Source organism: Chenopodium album, chromosome 9, assembly GCF_948465745.1.
Source record: "Chenopodium album chromosome 9, dcCheAlbu1.1, whole genome shotgun sequence".
Lineage (NCBI taxonomy): Eukaryota > Viridiplantae > Streptophyta > Magnoliopsida > Caryophyllales > Amaranthaceae > Chenopodium > Chenopodium album.
The window spans coordinates 64066035-64082854 of record NC_137842.1 but is presented as its reverse complement, the minus strand read 5'-3'; the positions used below and the strand labels follow the sequence as shown (position 1 = coordinate 64082854).

The window sequence follows — 16820 nt, the reverse complement described above, 5'->3', positions numbered from 1 at the left end:
TGCGAGGAACAATTAACTTTTAACGCATTTAGGTTTAGGTTTTTTTTTGTTGCTTTTTTTGTTTTTATTTGTTACTTTGCATTATAATATGTTGAAGTTGGCATTCAACGGATTGGTAAGCAATCAATAATTAGGAAGTTAGATAGCAAAATATTATTGAATATATGTTTAAGTAACCATGTTTACATAGGATAGTTTTGGAATGACCCAATGAGATAGCATCCACATTTTCCCGTCATGTCTTCATATTTTGTCTCCTCCATTTTGTATGCCGTGGAATTTGCCTCATGTAGATTTTCTTTGTCTTCAAGTAGTTGTATTTTCGGGATTGACTCATCATTCCTGTAAATGGATTAAAATTTGAGTATTAGAATGTAGGCTTATTTTCTTTGGGCCTTGTTTATCAATTAGATATTATTGTCTAGAAGGTAGAATACACAATTAGCACTAAGAAGACTTTAGTAGCAAGCTGGTTTAGTGGGTTTGCTAGCCGTAAATAGACTAAAAAAAATGGTTTTTGGTGATTAGTAAAATAATAAGTACGTTGGATTTCACTTTTGAAATCAAGAAAATGAAATGTGGGAAGAATGAGCATTTGCAAATTAGCACACTTATTAAGACCAATATACATAGATATGCTCTGTGATAAATATTCTCTATATCTAGTAATCCCACATTGTCTTTGAAGGGAGTGGAGCCAACATTATCTAAATTTATCTAATTTTTCAACTTTTGTTAAAAATCAAAGTAATTTGACAAACCTCATAAAAGACCATATGGTGATGTGTTATTGTCTCCCTTAATACAAAGAAAACAAACCCATTAAACAGAGAACAAACAATCCAGATACAGATTACCTAATGTAACAACAAAACTGTTAAAATACCTATACAATTTCAATTCCTAAAAATGTTAAAGCTTAAACCAAATACGTAGTATGAGATTAATTAGTCAAGCATCTTCACCTGTAGCAACCACCTTCAATTTGCATCAAGCTCTCTACAAAAGCAAACAACAATTTTCCAATTTTGACAATTGGGGGTTTCAATTAACAAAAATTCATGCATGTTTAAATTTTGTTTCAATTTCAGTGAAAATTTAAATATAAAATCTACAAAAATAAGAATAATACTCCGTAATAATAATAATTATAAAAAAAAAAGCACAAGATGATAGTCACTCACCAAATGTGAATCTGCATGTGAAGTTGATGATGGAAGTACTATGTTATATAGAATTAATATTGCAATGATAGATGAGTGAATAAATACTAAAAAAACATTAACATACATCAGTATTATGTTCAGAATTTATAACCAACAACATGATTAAAGGAATTTAATTTGTGGGAATTGAAGAGGGGAAGTTGAAGAGGAAGAGTGTGGAATTATTTGTGGGTTTGCTGATGAAGATGAAGCGGCCATTGGGCCATGGGATTATGGTGGGTTTTTAGTTTAATTTACAGATACTCCATATTAAATTGTGTGGTGTAAAACTGTAAATTGTAGAGGTGGAATGAAAGGTCAAAGCTAGCTTTTAGCTAACTTAAAATACAAACAATTTAGCTTTTACTCCAACTAATATCTCTAAATATTATTACGTAGTATTATTATAAGTTTTAAATTCTTAATTAATATTAATAATTAATAATTTGATGACTAATTACTTTCTATTTTAATATTGATTCGTACACGTGGCATATTGTATTGGAATAGTGAACACGTGGCATATTGGATTGGAATAGTGAGCATGTGGCACATTGAATTGGAAAAGAAAACATAGGATGAAGACATGTGTGTATTATGGTTAGAGTTTTTAAATACTAAGTATAGATATAGATTCCTGCTAGCTTCGACCTTTTGGTATCGAGTTAGGTGGTAACAGAATTGCAATGCAATGGCTGTATGATCTGATATAATCATTTATTTATCGAGAGCAGGAATCGCTGCTCTTGAGGGTGAAGGTGCATGGATTGGAGCTTGAAACCATGTACTGCAACTTATACTACTGTGTGGGATGTCCAAAACCACAATGATAGAAAATCGTTGGTAGATAGGCTCACTTGTTTGCCTAATGAATTGTTAAATCAGATCCTCTCTTTGCTTCCCGCTAAGGATGCTGCTGCTACTTCCGTCTTGTCTAGGAGATTGAGGCGTGTTTTCTCATTAATTACGTGCCTTGACTTCAATGTTTCACCTATATCACTTTGTTTGCAACATCCTAATGCAATTCAACGTTTCCCCACTTTCGTGAGCTTTGTTAATAGTGTACTCCAAGCACACCAATCGCGGTATCTCACCAAGTTTAGACTTAAAGTCAGCAGCGGAGACTTTGATAAAGTGTTCTTTGATGGTTGCTATTTTGGTAAGTGTAAGCAAGGTTGCCTCCCTGACTTAAAATCTGTGCGACTTAATGCGTGGATCTCTTATCCATTGACCCTTTGTGGCCTTAGGGAGCTTGACCTCTGTATTCTGGTGAGCGAACCTGGTGATTCTCAGCTACCTCCAGCTATTTTCACATGTGAAACGTTGGAAGTGCTGAAGCTTGAGTTCAACATTGGCCTTGATCATGTTTATAACATGCCATCTTACCGTCTTCCAAACTTGAAATTACTTCTCTTGTTCGCGTCTTTTATTTCTGTTGATAGATTCCTGCCGAGGCTAGTTTCAAGTTGCCCTGTACTTGAAGACCTTACATTCAAAGCCTTTACGAACTATGTCTACATCACAGATATTAGGTCGACTTCCCTTAGAAGAATGTGTTTAAGTATGCCTAAATGTGATGCTTTTGATGAACATAACACTGACTTGGTGATTATCGATACTCCCAGCCTGGAGTACCTTGATTACCGCGATAATTTAGCAATGTGTTACTACATCCCAGTAATGCAACGTCTTGTTGAAGCAGTTCTGGTGGTAACACAGTGCTTAGAATTTGGTGAATCTTTTCCGCAAATGATTGGCCTCATCAGACCCTTTTCTTATGTTCAACGTTTGTCGTTGCAAGGCCTTATATTGTGGGTATGACTCACTCTCTAATTTTTTCTTAGTTTTATTGTGAAAGAAGAATGTACAACCTCAGTTAATTTTTGTTGCAACGAGGAATTTTTTTTGTCTCCTAAATAATAACCCTTTGTTGCAACTAAAAATTAACGGATAGAATTAACCAGTTGGCTTACCTGTGGCTGTGGTTGTAGGAGTTAGATTCGGTGGATGAAAAGGTCTTAAAGGATCAGCTGCTGGTGTTTCCTAATCTGAAACATCTAGAGCTGAATGTTGCTGCTCGAAACAACTACTGGAATAAACTGTTGTTACCCCTTCTCAACTGTTCACCTGTATTAGAAGTTCTTGATTTTTCAGAGGTTTGTGGTTATAGTATTATGACTATTGTATCTTACTCTAAATGAGGTTTTTTTTACAAGAAATTAATTTTGTTATTGTTGTTTATGTTGTAGGGGTTCACTAAGGATTATGATGCCAGATTCGTTTCGTCTAACAAAGAGGAACTGGAGTTGGAAAGAGAGTTTTATAGTACTGATCATGAAGTCCCTCTTTGTTGCAGGTTTCATCTCAGAAAAATAGTGGTAAGGAAATACTATGGTTTAGAACGTGAAGTTGGAATGATCCAGTTTCTCCTAAGGCATGCAATAGTTTTGGAGGAACTGGTCATATGTTTAGCAGGAGATCCGATTCCAGATCAGATGGTCGAGAACACATTGAAGAATTTACCCAAAGCCTCACTCACCTGTTCGATTCAAGTATTATGTTAATAGCTATTATACTACCTCCGTTACAGCTTATGTGCAACGATTTGACATAAATCAGAGAAGAAAAATGTCTAATCGTTGCACATAACCTATAACAGAGGTAGAATTATAAATTAGTTATATCACTTTTGTTATTAGTTAATAATCTCTTTTAGTTTTAGTTAATAAACTTTCTCTATCTCTCTTCTATCACATGAATTCACCTCTTTTTTTTTTAGAAGTTCGCTATTTGCAAAGTGATATAACTTTTTTTTAAAATGAAGTATGAGACATTTTGTTAGAATAAAACAAATGAGCAAAGTTGAGAAAAAGTGAGCAAAAACCATTTATACCAGAGTTGAGAAAAGTGAGCAAATGCAAATCACAAATTGGACATTCAAAAACACATTTATACCACAATTGAGAAAAAGTGAGCAAAAACAAAAATTTACACTCAGAAAAAATATTAACAAAGCTCATATACAGTTAAAGATGGGCACGGGCCGTGCCCGTGCCGCCGCGGGCCGTGCCTGGCCGTGCCGGGGTGGTGCCCGTGCCGTGCCGTGCCGTGCCGGCTCCGCGGCGTGCCGTGCCGTGCCGTGCCTGGGATTGGCACACCCCAGCCCACGGCACGGCACGGCCCACGTGCCTAGCGGGCCGTGCCGTGCCGTGCCGCGGGCCAAACCGTGCCGTTTTTATTTTTTTTTTTTTTTTTTTTTTTTCTTAAAAAAAAAAATAAATGTTAAAAAAAAACGAATTAAAAACAAAAATGCATATAATAAAAAAAAAATACTAGTGCGATAATCCGAAAACACAAAAAATTGAAGAATAACTTATTTTATTATATGACGGTAGCCGACTAGCCGGTACGAATATACGATAATTCAATAATACAAAATTACAAAATAAGTAATGATAATTAAAAATCGTACAATAGTGTATGAATATTGAATAACTTCATTTATTATACGGAATACGAAGTTCGATAATACAAAAAGAATACAATAGTGTATAATGTAAATATGTAATCATGTAATTATTATTGGTCGTCTTCGTCTTCGCCTTCGTCTTCATCTTCGTCTTCGTCTTCGTCTCCTAGAGGTTCAAGTTCATCCGCCAATTGAGTGGATTGAGAACTAAAAGAAGTCGACGTTCCTTCATCGTCGTCGTTTTGTGCATAAGTACGATCTTGAGAACGAGTTTCGGCATCCAACCAATCCTTGAAGCAAACACACATTTCAAGTGTTTCGGGTTTTAGTCTTGTTCTTCTATCGTCTAGAACTCTTCCCGACGCACTAAAAGCTCTTTCGGAAGCAACGGAGGAGACTTGGATAGCAAAAATATCACGAGCCATTGCCGATAAAATTGGATGTTTCACGACTTGTGATTTCCACCAATCGAGGATGTCGAGGCCAAACTTCTCTTCATCGTCCATGCCTTTCATGAAGTCGTAACTTAAGTACATTTGCAACTCCGAAACATCGCTTTGAGTTCTCCTAGATGATGATGATTCTGTACCTGAATACTTAGACATCAAGTTAGCAGCTTGTGCAAATAAACCTTTGGCCCGTTTACTTACATTTTTGGATGTTTGAGAAGGGGCAAATCGAGACACGGTTCCATATTTACTTTCATAAACATTATATAAATTAAAAAACTCATCCGTCACCTTAGTCTTAAAAGTTTCAACATCACCTTCAAAATTCATGTTACTATAATAAATATCAATTAATAAAAAGGTGCCATCATATTTTTGTCTAGGATCTAAAATGGAAGCAAAAATATAAATCATAGGAATATCGGTGTAATATTTACGCCATTTATCCTCCATGGATGGAAGATATCCACGATAAGCATGTTCTGATCGGTGTTCCGCAAAAAGTTGTGCAAGTAAACATGCATTGCTAAGAAAAGAATGAGCACAAGGATTATATACAGAAGAAAAACAATGTGTCATACCATATAGTAATTGTAAAAACTGCATATATTTTTCACAATTAACCCAATCATCTTCAAGTAAAGCATTTTGTGGATATTTCATATTATAAAAAAGTGTTAAATGAACCTTGTACTCGATTGCCCGACTCAACATTTCATAGGTGGAGTTCCACCTAGTTGGACAATCCGGTGCTATTTTTATGGTTTTAATCCGTTGTTGCCTGCAAAAACCTTTCCATTCTTGCCATCTCATGTTAGAGCTATTAATAGTGCAAATAGCACTCCGTATTTTGTGATAAAATGGACCAATTGCTTGTGTTCCATCCTTCACACACAAGTTAAGAACATGACAAATGCATCTAACATGAAGTGCTTCTCCATCTAATACTAAATCGGTTAATTGGGGTTTAACCAAATTCGCACTATATGTCATAGAAGTTGCGTTATCGAAAGTCATAGACATGATTTTATCCCTAAGACTATATGCATCAATAGCTTCCATTAAATGATGTGAAATGTTAAGACCGGTATGAGGGTATTCAAGCATTTTGAAATGAATGATGCGTTTTTGTAACATCCACTCATTATCTAACCAATGACAAGTAACACATAAATAATGAAGTTGGTACCCACTATCCCATGCATCGGCGGTTAAAGAAACTCTACTAGGAAGATTAGCTAATTCATTTACTAATCTTAATTTGTACTCTAGATAAGTCTTCATGGCAGCAGATCGAACGGTTTTTCGGGAGATTTTTTTGTGTTTTGGTTGTAGTGCTCGGTTAATATAGTTGTTGAAGGCATCATTTTCGGCGAAAAGAAAAGGTTGTTCTGCATGTACAATCATTCTCCCAAGTTCATCCCTATCTCTCTCGTAATTGTAAATGAAACCTTGTGGGTGGAATTGAGAAATTTTAGGTTGGGTTGGATCACTAGATGGTCCACCACATTTTTTTGTATGCCTAGTAAGGTGTCCCGTCCCTCCCTTGGTATCGGCCGAGAAAATTTTACCACAAGTCCGACACTTGCATTTTTTTCCATCTTTACTTAATTGATAATGTACCCAACATCCACTCTTTCTTTTGGTTTGAGCAAAATCCTCTTCGGTACACCACTCTAATATGTTAGGATTATGGGTGGATGGTTCACTCGACCCGCAAGCTTGTGTTTGGCTACCTTGGGAAGGAGGAGGAGGAGGAAATTCATATTGTTGAAATTGGGTTTGTTGAAATTGGGTCCAAGGAGCCATATCATCCATTTGTTCTTGCCCTCCCGTGTTTTGGGGATGAAAGAAAGGGGTGGAAGTGTTTGGAAAGGGCATGTTAGGAGAGGGAAAGGGCATGTTAGGGGGGGGCATAGACATTGAACTGATTGAAGTGTTTGGGTTTGGTGATTCCCTACGTGTTGACTTGGCTTTTCTAGAGGAGGAGGAAACGTTCGGGTTTGATGCCATGATTAATTAATAATAATAACACAACTAACAATAACAAAGTAACAATTAACAACAATGAGATCAATGAGAATAAATTAGTAAGTAGTTTTTATATAAATTAAATTTTCAAAAATAATTATAATAATAGTAGATTACTTGGATCAATGAGATCCCAGGTAGGAGAGGTTAGGAGCGACGTTGTCCAGAGCCCAAATCCCGCCTTAGACAGATTTCAACAATCCAAATAACCCACAATTAAAATAGAAAGTAGTTTTTATATAATTAAGTAGTTCCAATAATAATAATAATAATAATAATAATAATAATAATAATAATAATAATAATAATAATAATGATAATAAATTAATAATAATAACAATAATAGTAACAATAACAATAACAATAACAATAACAAATTAAAATAAAGTTGAGTTAGATCTTACAATGACGCTTCAATGCTTTCCCAAATTTATAATTTCCCGAATTTTTAATTTCCCGAATGTAAATATAACAATTTTTTTTTTTTTTTTTTTTTTTTTTGTAGTAGACTAGTACAAGTAATAATAGTAAAAATGTAAAATTTATAAGAGAGTAGGAATTTTTTTTTTCTTTTCACAAAAGAGAGGAAGATTGTATGTTTTTTAGGAATTTGAGAATTGAGAATTTGGGAGTAAGAAAATTAGAGAATAAGAGAGAAGAGATGAGTTGATGAATTGTGAAAATTTTGGAGGAAAATATGAGGTATTTATAGGGGATTTGGGTGGGAAATGGGGTGGAAAATATGGCCGTTTATAGCTGTTGGAAAACGGCCATAAACGGCCATATTCCAACGGCTAGTGGCACGGGCCGTGCCGTGCCGTGCCGTGCCTGGCCGTGCCGGGCCGTGCCACGTGCCGTGCCGGCGGGTCGTGCCGGCGTGCCGGCCCACGTGCCGGCCACCGTGCCGCCCGCCGTGCCACGGGCCGTGCCCGTGCCGGTCCCAAAAAATTTGTTCACGGCACGGCCCACGGCACGCCGGCGTGCCGCCGTGCCGTGCCGTGCCGGCCACCGTGCCCGTGCCGGGCCGTGCCGGAGTCGTGCCGGGCCCGTGCCGCCCGCGTGCCGGCACGGCCCGTGCCCATCTTTATATACAGTTAGACTCAAAGTTTCTATCTCACCCCCAAAGACAAACACGCAGGATTAGTGTTGAAAGCTCCAGCACACGAAAGAAAAGAAGAGAGGAAGGCCCGAGAAGGATGAAGGAAAATGCATCAGGCAAACCCGTACAATAAGAGTATTAAACCAGAACAAAGATCTACGGCACAAACATACCTAGAGCATCAATATATCAACCCAGAGTAAACCTACTATACTAGCAACCAGAAGTTGTGCTACTACTTTCAGTCAAGAGAGCCATATTCAACACCGTAGTCTGTTAAACACGAACTTTTGATGACATGACACCATGTATACTCACTCTAAAAGTTCCCTCAGCGCTCCTGTGCACTTTCGGATCCAGAATCAGATATTTTATATTCTGGTTTAGGAGTATCATCTTTCTCCTCTGATATAGACTCTGCAACTTTAAATTCTGATTTAGAAGCAACATCTTTCTCCTCTTGTACAGTTTCTGCAACTTTAGATTCAGTTTTAGGAGTATCGTCTGATATAGAGTCTGTGTTATCTTCTTTAATCTCGTCCTTATCATCAGCAGATTTCCAACTCTTAAACAGCTTGTTTTCTAGATTGGCTAATTTATCTTTGGCTTCTCCCTTCAAAAGCTCCACCACCTCGAGCATCGTTGGTCTTCTCTCAGGCTTTTTCTGAGCACACACGAGAGCAACCACAATCAATCTTTTCAGCTCATCTTTAACAAAATTTCCATTCAGTTTCGGGTCTGCTAGTTCTCTGAAATTCTCCTCACAGGCCAATGGAAGAGCCCAGTCAGTGATTGAGCGGTTTGATGTCAAGTTCAGCTTCTGAAGAGCTCTTCTGCCACTTGCAATTTCAAGCAGCAAAATTCCATAGCTATATACATCACAACTCTCTGACGCCTTCCCTAACATGGCATATTCAGGGGCTAAGTATCCAAGTGTACCCTTCACCCTTGTGGTTACATGCGTTGCGCCATCCGGAATAAATTTGGCAAACCCAAAATCAGCAACTTTTGCCTGAAAATCAGAGTCTAGCAAAACATTGCTAGCTTTAATGTCTCGGTGGATTATATGTGGTGTTGCATGATTGTGCAAGTATCTGCAATAAGCCAAGCGTGAGGTTTCCTAAAGAGAGGAAATCAGGGGAAAGGAGGACAGAATAGGACAATAGACATTAGTTTGAATAAACAATCGAGTGACATACACAATCGCCTCCGCAGATCCAATGGCAATGTTCATTCTTCTTTTCCAATCAATAAGACATTCTGCAGAATGCTGTCCGTGCAAATGGGATAATAAACTTGAATTAGGCATAAAATCATACACAATGAGTCGCTCTTGTCCTTCAGCACAATAGCCGCGCAGAGTCAGCAAATTTTTATGGCGTATTCGTGCTAAAACTTCAATCTCAACAACAAACTCCAATTCTGCTTTATCACTCCAAACTTTCAACCTTTTAACCGCAATCTGCAAACAACAATCATCACTCAGTAATATTGTAGTTATACTTTAGAAGTAAGGACAAAAGAGCAGGCAGCAGAACCAACTAAATACAAGCCACCAAGTAAATAAGAAGTCTCCCTTCATCCCAAGAATAGTCCATGTTAGCTGTTATAAATGTTGAGTACAAATATTAAATTGAATCTAATCAACAGTATAGAAGAAAAATATACAAAGTATATGATAGGATAAAAAATGCACTCACTAACCAAAGAGGACAATAAACAGGGAAAACTAAATTAAAAAAAAAATTAAAAAAAAAAAAGGGGGGGGGGGGGGGGGGGGGGGGGGGGAGGGGCGGACAATATCTTTAGGACAGAGGGAGTACAAACATAAATGTGTTATATAAAACTATAAACATGACTCTCTAAACATGCCTGGAATCTGACAAGAGATCCCAATATTGATGAAATCAAACAACTGCAGCGTCAAAAAAAAATTAAAAAACACCTATACTAGGTTGCAGCGACCATAAATAATAGGAAGAGTAAAAAAGTGGCATTGAAGCAACTCGTCAATTTTAGCTCATGTCTGACAACATGAGCAAAAAATTGCAATATATCTGTTTTCATTTTAAAAGCATGACTTCATTTTTCTCATATCAAGCTTCAATAACTCAGTGAAGATAATTTTATTTTTCTAAGTGGATTCAAAGTTCGGGCTTCAGACAGTCATTCCAACACCTGCATCTTCAGGTTGGAATGACACATCAGGCCATATTATCAACATAACATCCATCAGCCACCGAAGTAGGTCCTCAAGTTAGCATGGTTGCTAAACAATACTATTTCCAGAACATCTTAAGTTCCTAATTCATAAGAATTTTGATTCAATGAAAAAGCTACACTACATACTGCTTTCCACACAAAAGAAGTTTAAATTCTAATTCTAGAGTAATATCACTAACAAGTGACAACATCATATGAAACAGTACAAGTCTCCAACCTGCAATCTTCCATTATTTACCTATTCTGACACACTGCCATGCCTGCTAGCCTATTAGTTATGGCCCCAAAACAAATTCATGGTCATGTAGGCAACACTGTAGAATTATTACCAAATTCCAAACTATGCAATTAGAAGATCAGGTGACTTATCTCACATTGAAAGAATGGGATGACTGTGCACTGTGTCTACTTCATTTAGAGACACACTAAAATGGCTAGCAGATTTGATACTACAGCGTAGGCCCAATGGCAAAAGGGGACTAAGTTTTGCAAAAACCATATATTTTATTCCAAGAGCATAGAGCACTAGACACTTGTCCCATTATTCCAACGTGGACCAAGTTCTCATATCTTCCAGCCTACAATTAAATATTCTCATGGAATTCTGTATTCAATCAACCTATGCAGAGTGCAGAGTGCAGAGTGAATCATCCCCTAAACATACACAACAGTTCATCAGCATTCTCTAGGGTAAGGTTGTGCACAAGTAATCATCCCAAGGATTTTCATACTTATGTTTGATAATGCAGAAAATAATTCTATCATTCAAATCTCAAACTAGCACAATTGCAAGACACTTTTCTTTAAAAGCTTCCTTTTATAATTATAATTTTCACCAAAAATGAGAACCAAATTCTGCACTGCCATTGAGCTCAAATAACCAGATAAGTGAATCTGTAAGTATAAGCAAGCAAAATGCTTACATATGAATTATTTGGTCTAGGACAGAGGGAGTACAAACATAAATGTGTTATATAAAACTATAAACATGACTCTCTAAACATGCCTGGAATCTGACAAGAGATCCCAATATTGATGAAATCAAACAACTGCAGCGTCAAAAAAAAATTAAAAAACACCTATACTAGGTTGCAGCGACCATAAATAATAGGAAGAGTAAAAAAGTGGCATTGAAGCAACTCGTCAATTTTAGCTCATGTCTGACAACATGAGCAAAAAATTGCAATATATCTGTTTTCATTTTAAAAGCATGACTTCATTTTTCTCATATCAAGCTTCAATAACTCAGTGAAGATAATTTTATTTTTCTAAGTGGATTCAAAGTTCGGGCTTCAGACAGTCATTCCAACACCTGCATCTTCAGGTTGGAATGACACATCAGGCCATATTATCAACATAACATCCATCAGCCACCGAAGTAGGTCCTCAAGTTAGCATGGTTGCTAAACAATACTATTTCCAGAACATCTTAAGTTCCTAATTCATAAGAATTTTGATTCAATGAAAAAGCTACACTACATACTGCTTTCCACACAAAAGAAGTTTAAATTCTAATTCTAGAGTAATATCACTAACAAGTGACAACATCATATGAAACAGTACAAGTCTCCAACCTGCAATCTTCCATTATTTACCTATTCTGACACACTGCCATGCCTGCTAGCCTATTAGTTATGGCCCCAAAACAAATTCATGGTCATGTAGGCAACACTGTAGAATTATTACCAAATTCCAAACTATGCAATTAGAAGATCAGGTGACTTATCTCACATTGAAAGAATGGGATGACTGTGCACTGTGTCTACTTCATTTAGAGACACACTAAAATGGCTAGCAGATTTGATACTACAGCGTAGGCCCAATGGCAAAAGGGGACTAAGTTTTGCAAAAACCATATATTTTATTCCAAGAGCATAGAGCACTAGACACTTGTCCCATTATTCCAACGTGGACCAAGTTCTCATATCTTCCAGCCTACAATTAAATATTCTCATGGAATTCTGTATTCAATCAACCTATGCAGAGTGCAGAGTGCAGAGTGAATCATCCCCTAAACATACACAACAGTTCATCAGCATTCTCTAGGGTAAGGTTGTGCACAAGTAATCATCCCAAGGATTTTCATACTTATGTTTGATAATGCAGAAAATAATTCTATCATTCAAATCTCAAACTAGCACAATTGCAAGACACTTTTCTTTAAAAGCTTCCTTTTATAATTATAATTTTCACCAAAAATGAGAACCAAATTCTGCACTGCCATTGAGCTCAAATAACCAGATAAGTGAATCTGTAAGTATAAGCAAGCAAAATGCTTACATATGAATTATTTGGTCTAAACAAAACTGATGAAAAAGTGGAAAAAAAATAAATAATAAATGGCAAGTGGAGTACAATGGCTTTTGGATGGGCTTGAGAAAATTGAAAATTAGCCTGATTTGTGGAAAATATTCTATAGGAAGAAGTGAAAGACTTTCATGTTCTTCTGAATAACTCTGCAGCATCCTAGTGAAAAGGCACAGAGAAGCATACCATTCCATTTTCCCCACAAATGTCCACTAAAATCATCCCCTTTCATCACCCCAATATACAAGAGACAATCAGGTCAATCACTAACAAAATGTTGAATGATGCTGCAAGCCTGCAGCAGTAACAAGGGTTGGGCAGTAAGGCCTTATATAACATGGCTTATACAAGTATATTTTAGATTTATAAATAAACTCACAAGACAGACTTTTAGACTGAAACACCAAAACCAGTAAAGGGTTCAGTACAACTGGGTGCTAGCTAGCAATTTCAAAAACATGACTGAAAACTAAAAATATTTAAACTTATATGCCAATATAACAGAATGCTGTAGGCTAAGTAACACTAGTAGATAGACTACCACAAATTCAACTCAAAACATCCCATTTGTGTTCTCAGCAAAGGAGCATAAGAGAAACTAGCAAAGTTCTTCAATACCTGTGAACCATCCCATAGCTGACCCCAGTACACACTTCCAAATCCACCCTCTCCAAGTTTATTGTCATAGTTAAAATTGTTTGTAGCTGCGTGCAATTCCTTTAAAGAAAATATCCTCCATGCTGCCTTATTTTCTTCCTTCTTTTTCCTGCAAAAATTTTTACACCAGCATTTAACATTCAACGCCATTGCAAGCAGAAAACAAGAACAAGTATTTTTGGATAATACACTTTCAAGGGGCAGGGGAAGAAAGCAAGAAACCATAAAAGTTAGAGAAAAAGAGCAGTTACTACCTACCAGATTTTAAATATATATACAGACAGAAAGGGAAGAAGCTTCTACAGAACATCTTAAGCTAAAATATCATCCCACACTGGTATGAACTGACATAACTGGATAGATGATGTTGATTCAATGCGAAAAGATGGTGATTATGATTGAAGAATTGGAAATGTGAACAAGTAACAGATAAGCACAAACCGCATTCAAGAGGCTTGCACTCTCCCAAATTAAAAAATAAACCTAAATGAGAACTCTCATCCTAATGATCTCTCCCTAATCTTCTCTCATTATTAAAACAACTTCTAGCTGATCCTAACATACTTATTATACGCTACCTATAATACCCCTCGTCCCCTCTTAGGTCGATTCATTACACAAAGTCACACACACTTAAGATCATATTGACATGTTCATGTTTCACTTCATATGCAAAAATTTAATTTCAATAAAATGACCTTTTATCTAGAGAAATGCCTGGTTCATCCACCCACTCACTACCACCCCACTATTTTCCCCACATTCCATAAACCCCTCATTCTTTCGTTAAGAGCGAGTGGAATTTTTCTCTCTATCGAATATGGACTAAGCATCCTGTTTTAATCTGTATCATCTTCATCACACCAAATTCAACATCTTTAACCAAAAATCACTCAAAAATCCCTAAAACCACTATACTATTCAACAAAATGGAGCACAGGAGCAACAAGTTGTCAGGTTTAATTGAATAGACCAACAACAGACTTATTAAACAAGCTTTGTCACTAACTAAAATTATAACCCATATAGTTTTGTACAATTTTCTAAAGTATTTTAACAATTTGACAAAATATACATGAATCCATCTACAAATAATAATTAACCTGTAAAGAAAATTATCACAATAATTAGTCTTTGTAACAATAATTACTTGCAAATTGAGCTTAAAAAAACATTGACTTAACAAGACCATCATGTAGAACAGTTAAATAAGCTAAATCAATTTAGCTACATTTAATAGTACTTGATTAAATAATTGCCAGAGCACATACATGTAACATATTAATTCAGTTCATGTAATTCAAAGTCTTAATTATTGATACAATATATAGCTCAGTTCATATGATTTTGCATATAACATCAATAATTTCGTATTATTTTTAGACAATTTTTCAAAATTAAAACTGACAAACACATTTTTTTAAAAAAAAATTAAATAAAAAATAAACATACCGATCGAAACCCTTGCCGCAACAAAATATAGACCCCAACGCCATAGCCCTCTTTCTCTCCTCTCAAAACTTACTCTTTTTTTTAAAAAAAAAAAAAAAAATCCCACAAAAAAGAATGAATTTTTTTTCACAAAAATTAAAGAAACCCAGAAAAGAAATTGAAACCCATTTCACACTACACGGAAAAAACCCAGAAAAATAATTTTTGATTATATATAGTGGTGGAAATTTCCTTTTTCTGGGTTTTCTTTTTTTTTTTTTATTCTGTAAAAAAGACAAATTCTTCTCTTAGAAGCAATTCTATACCTCTTTCTCTCTCTAACGACTTGCAGGCAGCTATTAAGCTGGAAGTGGAGAAGAAAGAGGAATTTTTTTTGTTTTTACAGAAAAAAAGTAATTTGGATTCGAATTCAATTGATTTGTTTATTTTAATTATTTTGTTTATTTGTTTAATTTTTGTCTCTCTTTCCTTTTGCGCTGTTGTTGGTGACTTGGTGCTATAATTTATTTATACTAATATATGCTGCCAAGAATGACAGCTTTCAATTTGAATTTGTATTAAGTCCATAATTTGGTTTTACGTTGTTATTTTCTAACTTATTTATGTGATTTTTATTTTCGAACCTATGACCTTATGCTTAGTATTGAAGTATTTGTTATGCTTTGTATTGAACCTATGACCTTATGCTTATGGCCTGTTTTCATACGTTTATTTTCAGTTCAGCTCCTAATTTTCTTCTCTTATAAAATATTCAGTTTAGTTCAGTTCAGCTCAGTTCAGTTGAGTTCAGTTAATGAGAACAGACCCTTATTACACTTCACCTTTAATCACTACTTCAATGGTCTATCTCATGTTTACAATATTTAGTTAAAAATATTATGAGTAGCTCGTATTGAAGTATTTGTAACTAATTTAATCTATATTTATATTTTAGCACATAATTTTTATTATAAAAGTTCATTTATAATATACATATAATGACCCTAGGCATTGTCGGGCTAAAAACTAGTTTTAATCTAAATCTATTTTAAGTCAACATTATTACATTAATATAGTTCTAACAACCTATTTGGTTACGTTGTTGGTAATAAACAATAGGTAATGATGGTTATGTTTTGATTTTATAAGTAGTTTTGTGATGAAAACTTCATGTCAATGTCCATGGTGACACTAATGCTAATCCCTCCCCAAATACCTCATTCTCTTCACAAATTACTACAATCCATACATTATCAAAATAGAGAGGCATTGTGTCATTTGTGTGGTAATAAAAATATGTGAATAATATCATGCGTTTGTTGGTAAAGTTCCATTAACATGATTACAACGGTGAGATCTTGTAAAATTACATTAAAAAAAAAAAAAAAAAAAAAAAAAAAAAAAAAAAACATTATTATTTTGAAATTACATATAAGTCGGTAAGGCTTACTATAGAATTTAGAAAATACTTAGAAAGAAAAAAAAAAGTAAATGATAAATTACGCGTTCAATTAGTAATGTTTTAATTTATAGGGTAATGCTATATGTAGCCCTAAGGGCTATGTATAAGCATTAAATATATTCTTGAAAATTATATAAAATAGGAATTCATGACAAAAACACAGGTAAATTAGTGTAATTAGTGTTTATATTTTGATGATTTCTTAACTTTTTATGATTTTCAAGTGTAAATTTAATGCTTATATGTAGCTCTAAAGGCTATGTATAACATTTTCCTAATTTATATATATCTTCAGGGATTGCATGTAAATCAAAGTTATATCCTCAAGTATACAAAGATATGTATGATGTTTGGGGTAATACATTCCATTAATAGGGGTTGTTCTTATTGACTGAACTCAGTTGAACTGAACTAAACTGAACTGAACTGAATTGAACTGAGCTGAACTGAACTGAATATTTTATAAGAGAAGGAAATTAAGAGTTGA

The 16820-nt window shown here is 35.2% G+C and overlaps 2 protein-coding genes and 1 long non-coding RNA gene across 3 annotated transcripts; 1 reads left to right on the top strand and 2 right to left on the bottom strand.

The window, feature by feature from the left end:
- Positions 1-136: 136 nt before the first annotated feature.
- On the bottom strand, positions 137-1398 carry LOC145560142 (uncharacterized). The gene is made up of 3 exons (XR_014093092.1): positions 1185-1398; positions 966-999; positions 137-342 (listed from the first exon to the last, which is right to left on the bottom strand). It is a non-coding gene; the product is annotated as an uncharacterized LOC145560142 (long non-coding RNA).
- Positions 1399-1967: 569 nt separating this feature from the next.
- LOC145557926 (F-box/LRR-repeat protein At4g14103-like) lies at positions 1968-3769 on the top strand. Its single transcript, XM_081619101.1, has 3 exons — positions 1968-3020; positions 3197-3361; positions 3455-3769. The coding sequence occupies exons 1-3, from the start codon at positions 1968-1970 to the stop codon at positions 3767-3769; spliced, it is 1533 nt and encodes a 510-aa protein (XP_081475227.1).
- A 4579-nt stretch (positions 3770-8348) lies between these two features.
- LOC145558747 (PTI1-like tyrosine-protein kinase At3g15890) lies at positions 8349-15356 on the bottom strand. The gene is made up of 4 exons (XM_081620072.1): positions 14893-15356; positions 13402-13549; positions 9453-9715; positions 8349-9347 (listed from the first exon to the last, which is right to left on the bottom strand). The coding sequence occupies exons 1-4, from the start codon at positions 14934-14936 to the stop codon at positions 8585-8587; spliced, it is 1218 nt and encodes a 405-aa protein (XP_081476198.1). The 5' UTR covers positions 14937-15356; the 3' UTR covers positions 8349-8584.
- Between the last annotated feature and the right edge of the window lie 1464 nt (positions 15357-16820).

What these genes read in the sequence shown, in the direction of transcription:
- LOC145557926 (XM_081619101.1), top strand. Translation starts at nt 1,968, where the DNA reads ATGGATTGGAGCTTGAAACCATGTACTGCAACTTATACTACTGTGTGG. An exon ending in TGCAAGGCCTTATATTGTGG is followed by an intron (nt 3,021 to 3,196) that starts GTATGACTCACT and finishes CTGTGGTTGTAG; the next exon opens with GAGTTAGATTCGGTGGATGA. An exon ending in AAGTTCTTGATTTTTCAGAG is followed by an intron (nt 3,362 to 3,454) that starts GTTTGTGGTTAT and finishes TTTATGTTGTAG; the next exon opens with GGGTTCACTAAGGATTATGA.
- LOC145558747 (XM_081620072.1), bottom strand. Translation starts at nt 14,936, where the DNA reads ATGGCGTTGGGGTCTATATTTTGTTGCGGCAAGGGTTTCGATCG. An exon ending in TGCGGCAAGGGTTTCGATCG is followed by an intron (nt 13,550 to 14,892) that starts GTATGTTTATTT and finishes AAATTTTTGCAG; the next exon opens with GAAAAAGAAGGAAGAAAATA. An exon ending in AGCTATGGGATGGTTCACAG is followed by an intron (nt 9,716 to 13,401) that starts GTATTGAAGAAC and finishes TGTTGTTTGCAG; the next exon opens with ATTGCGGTTAAAAGGTTGAA.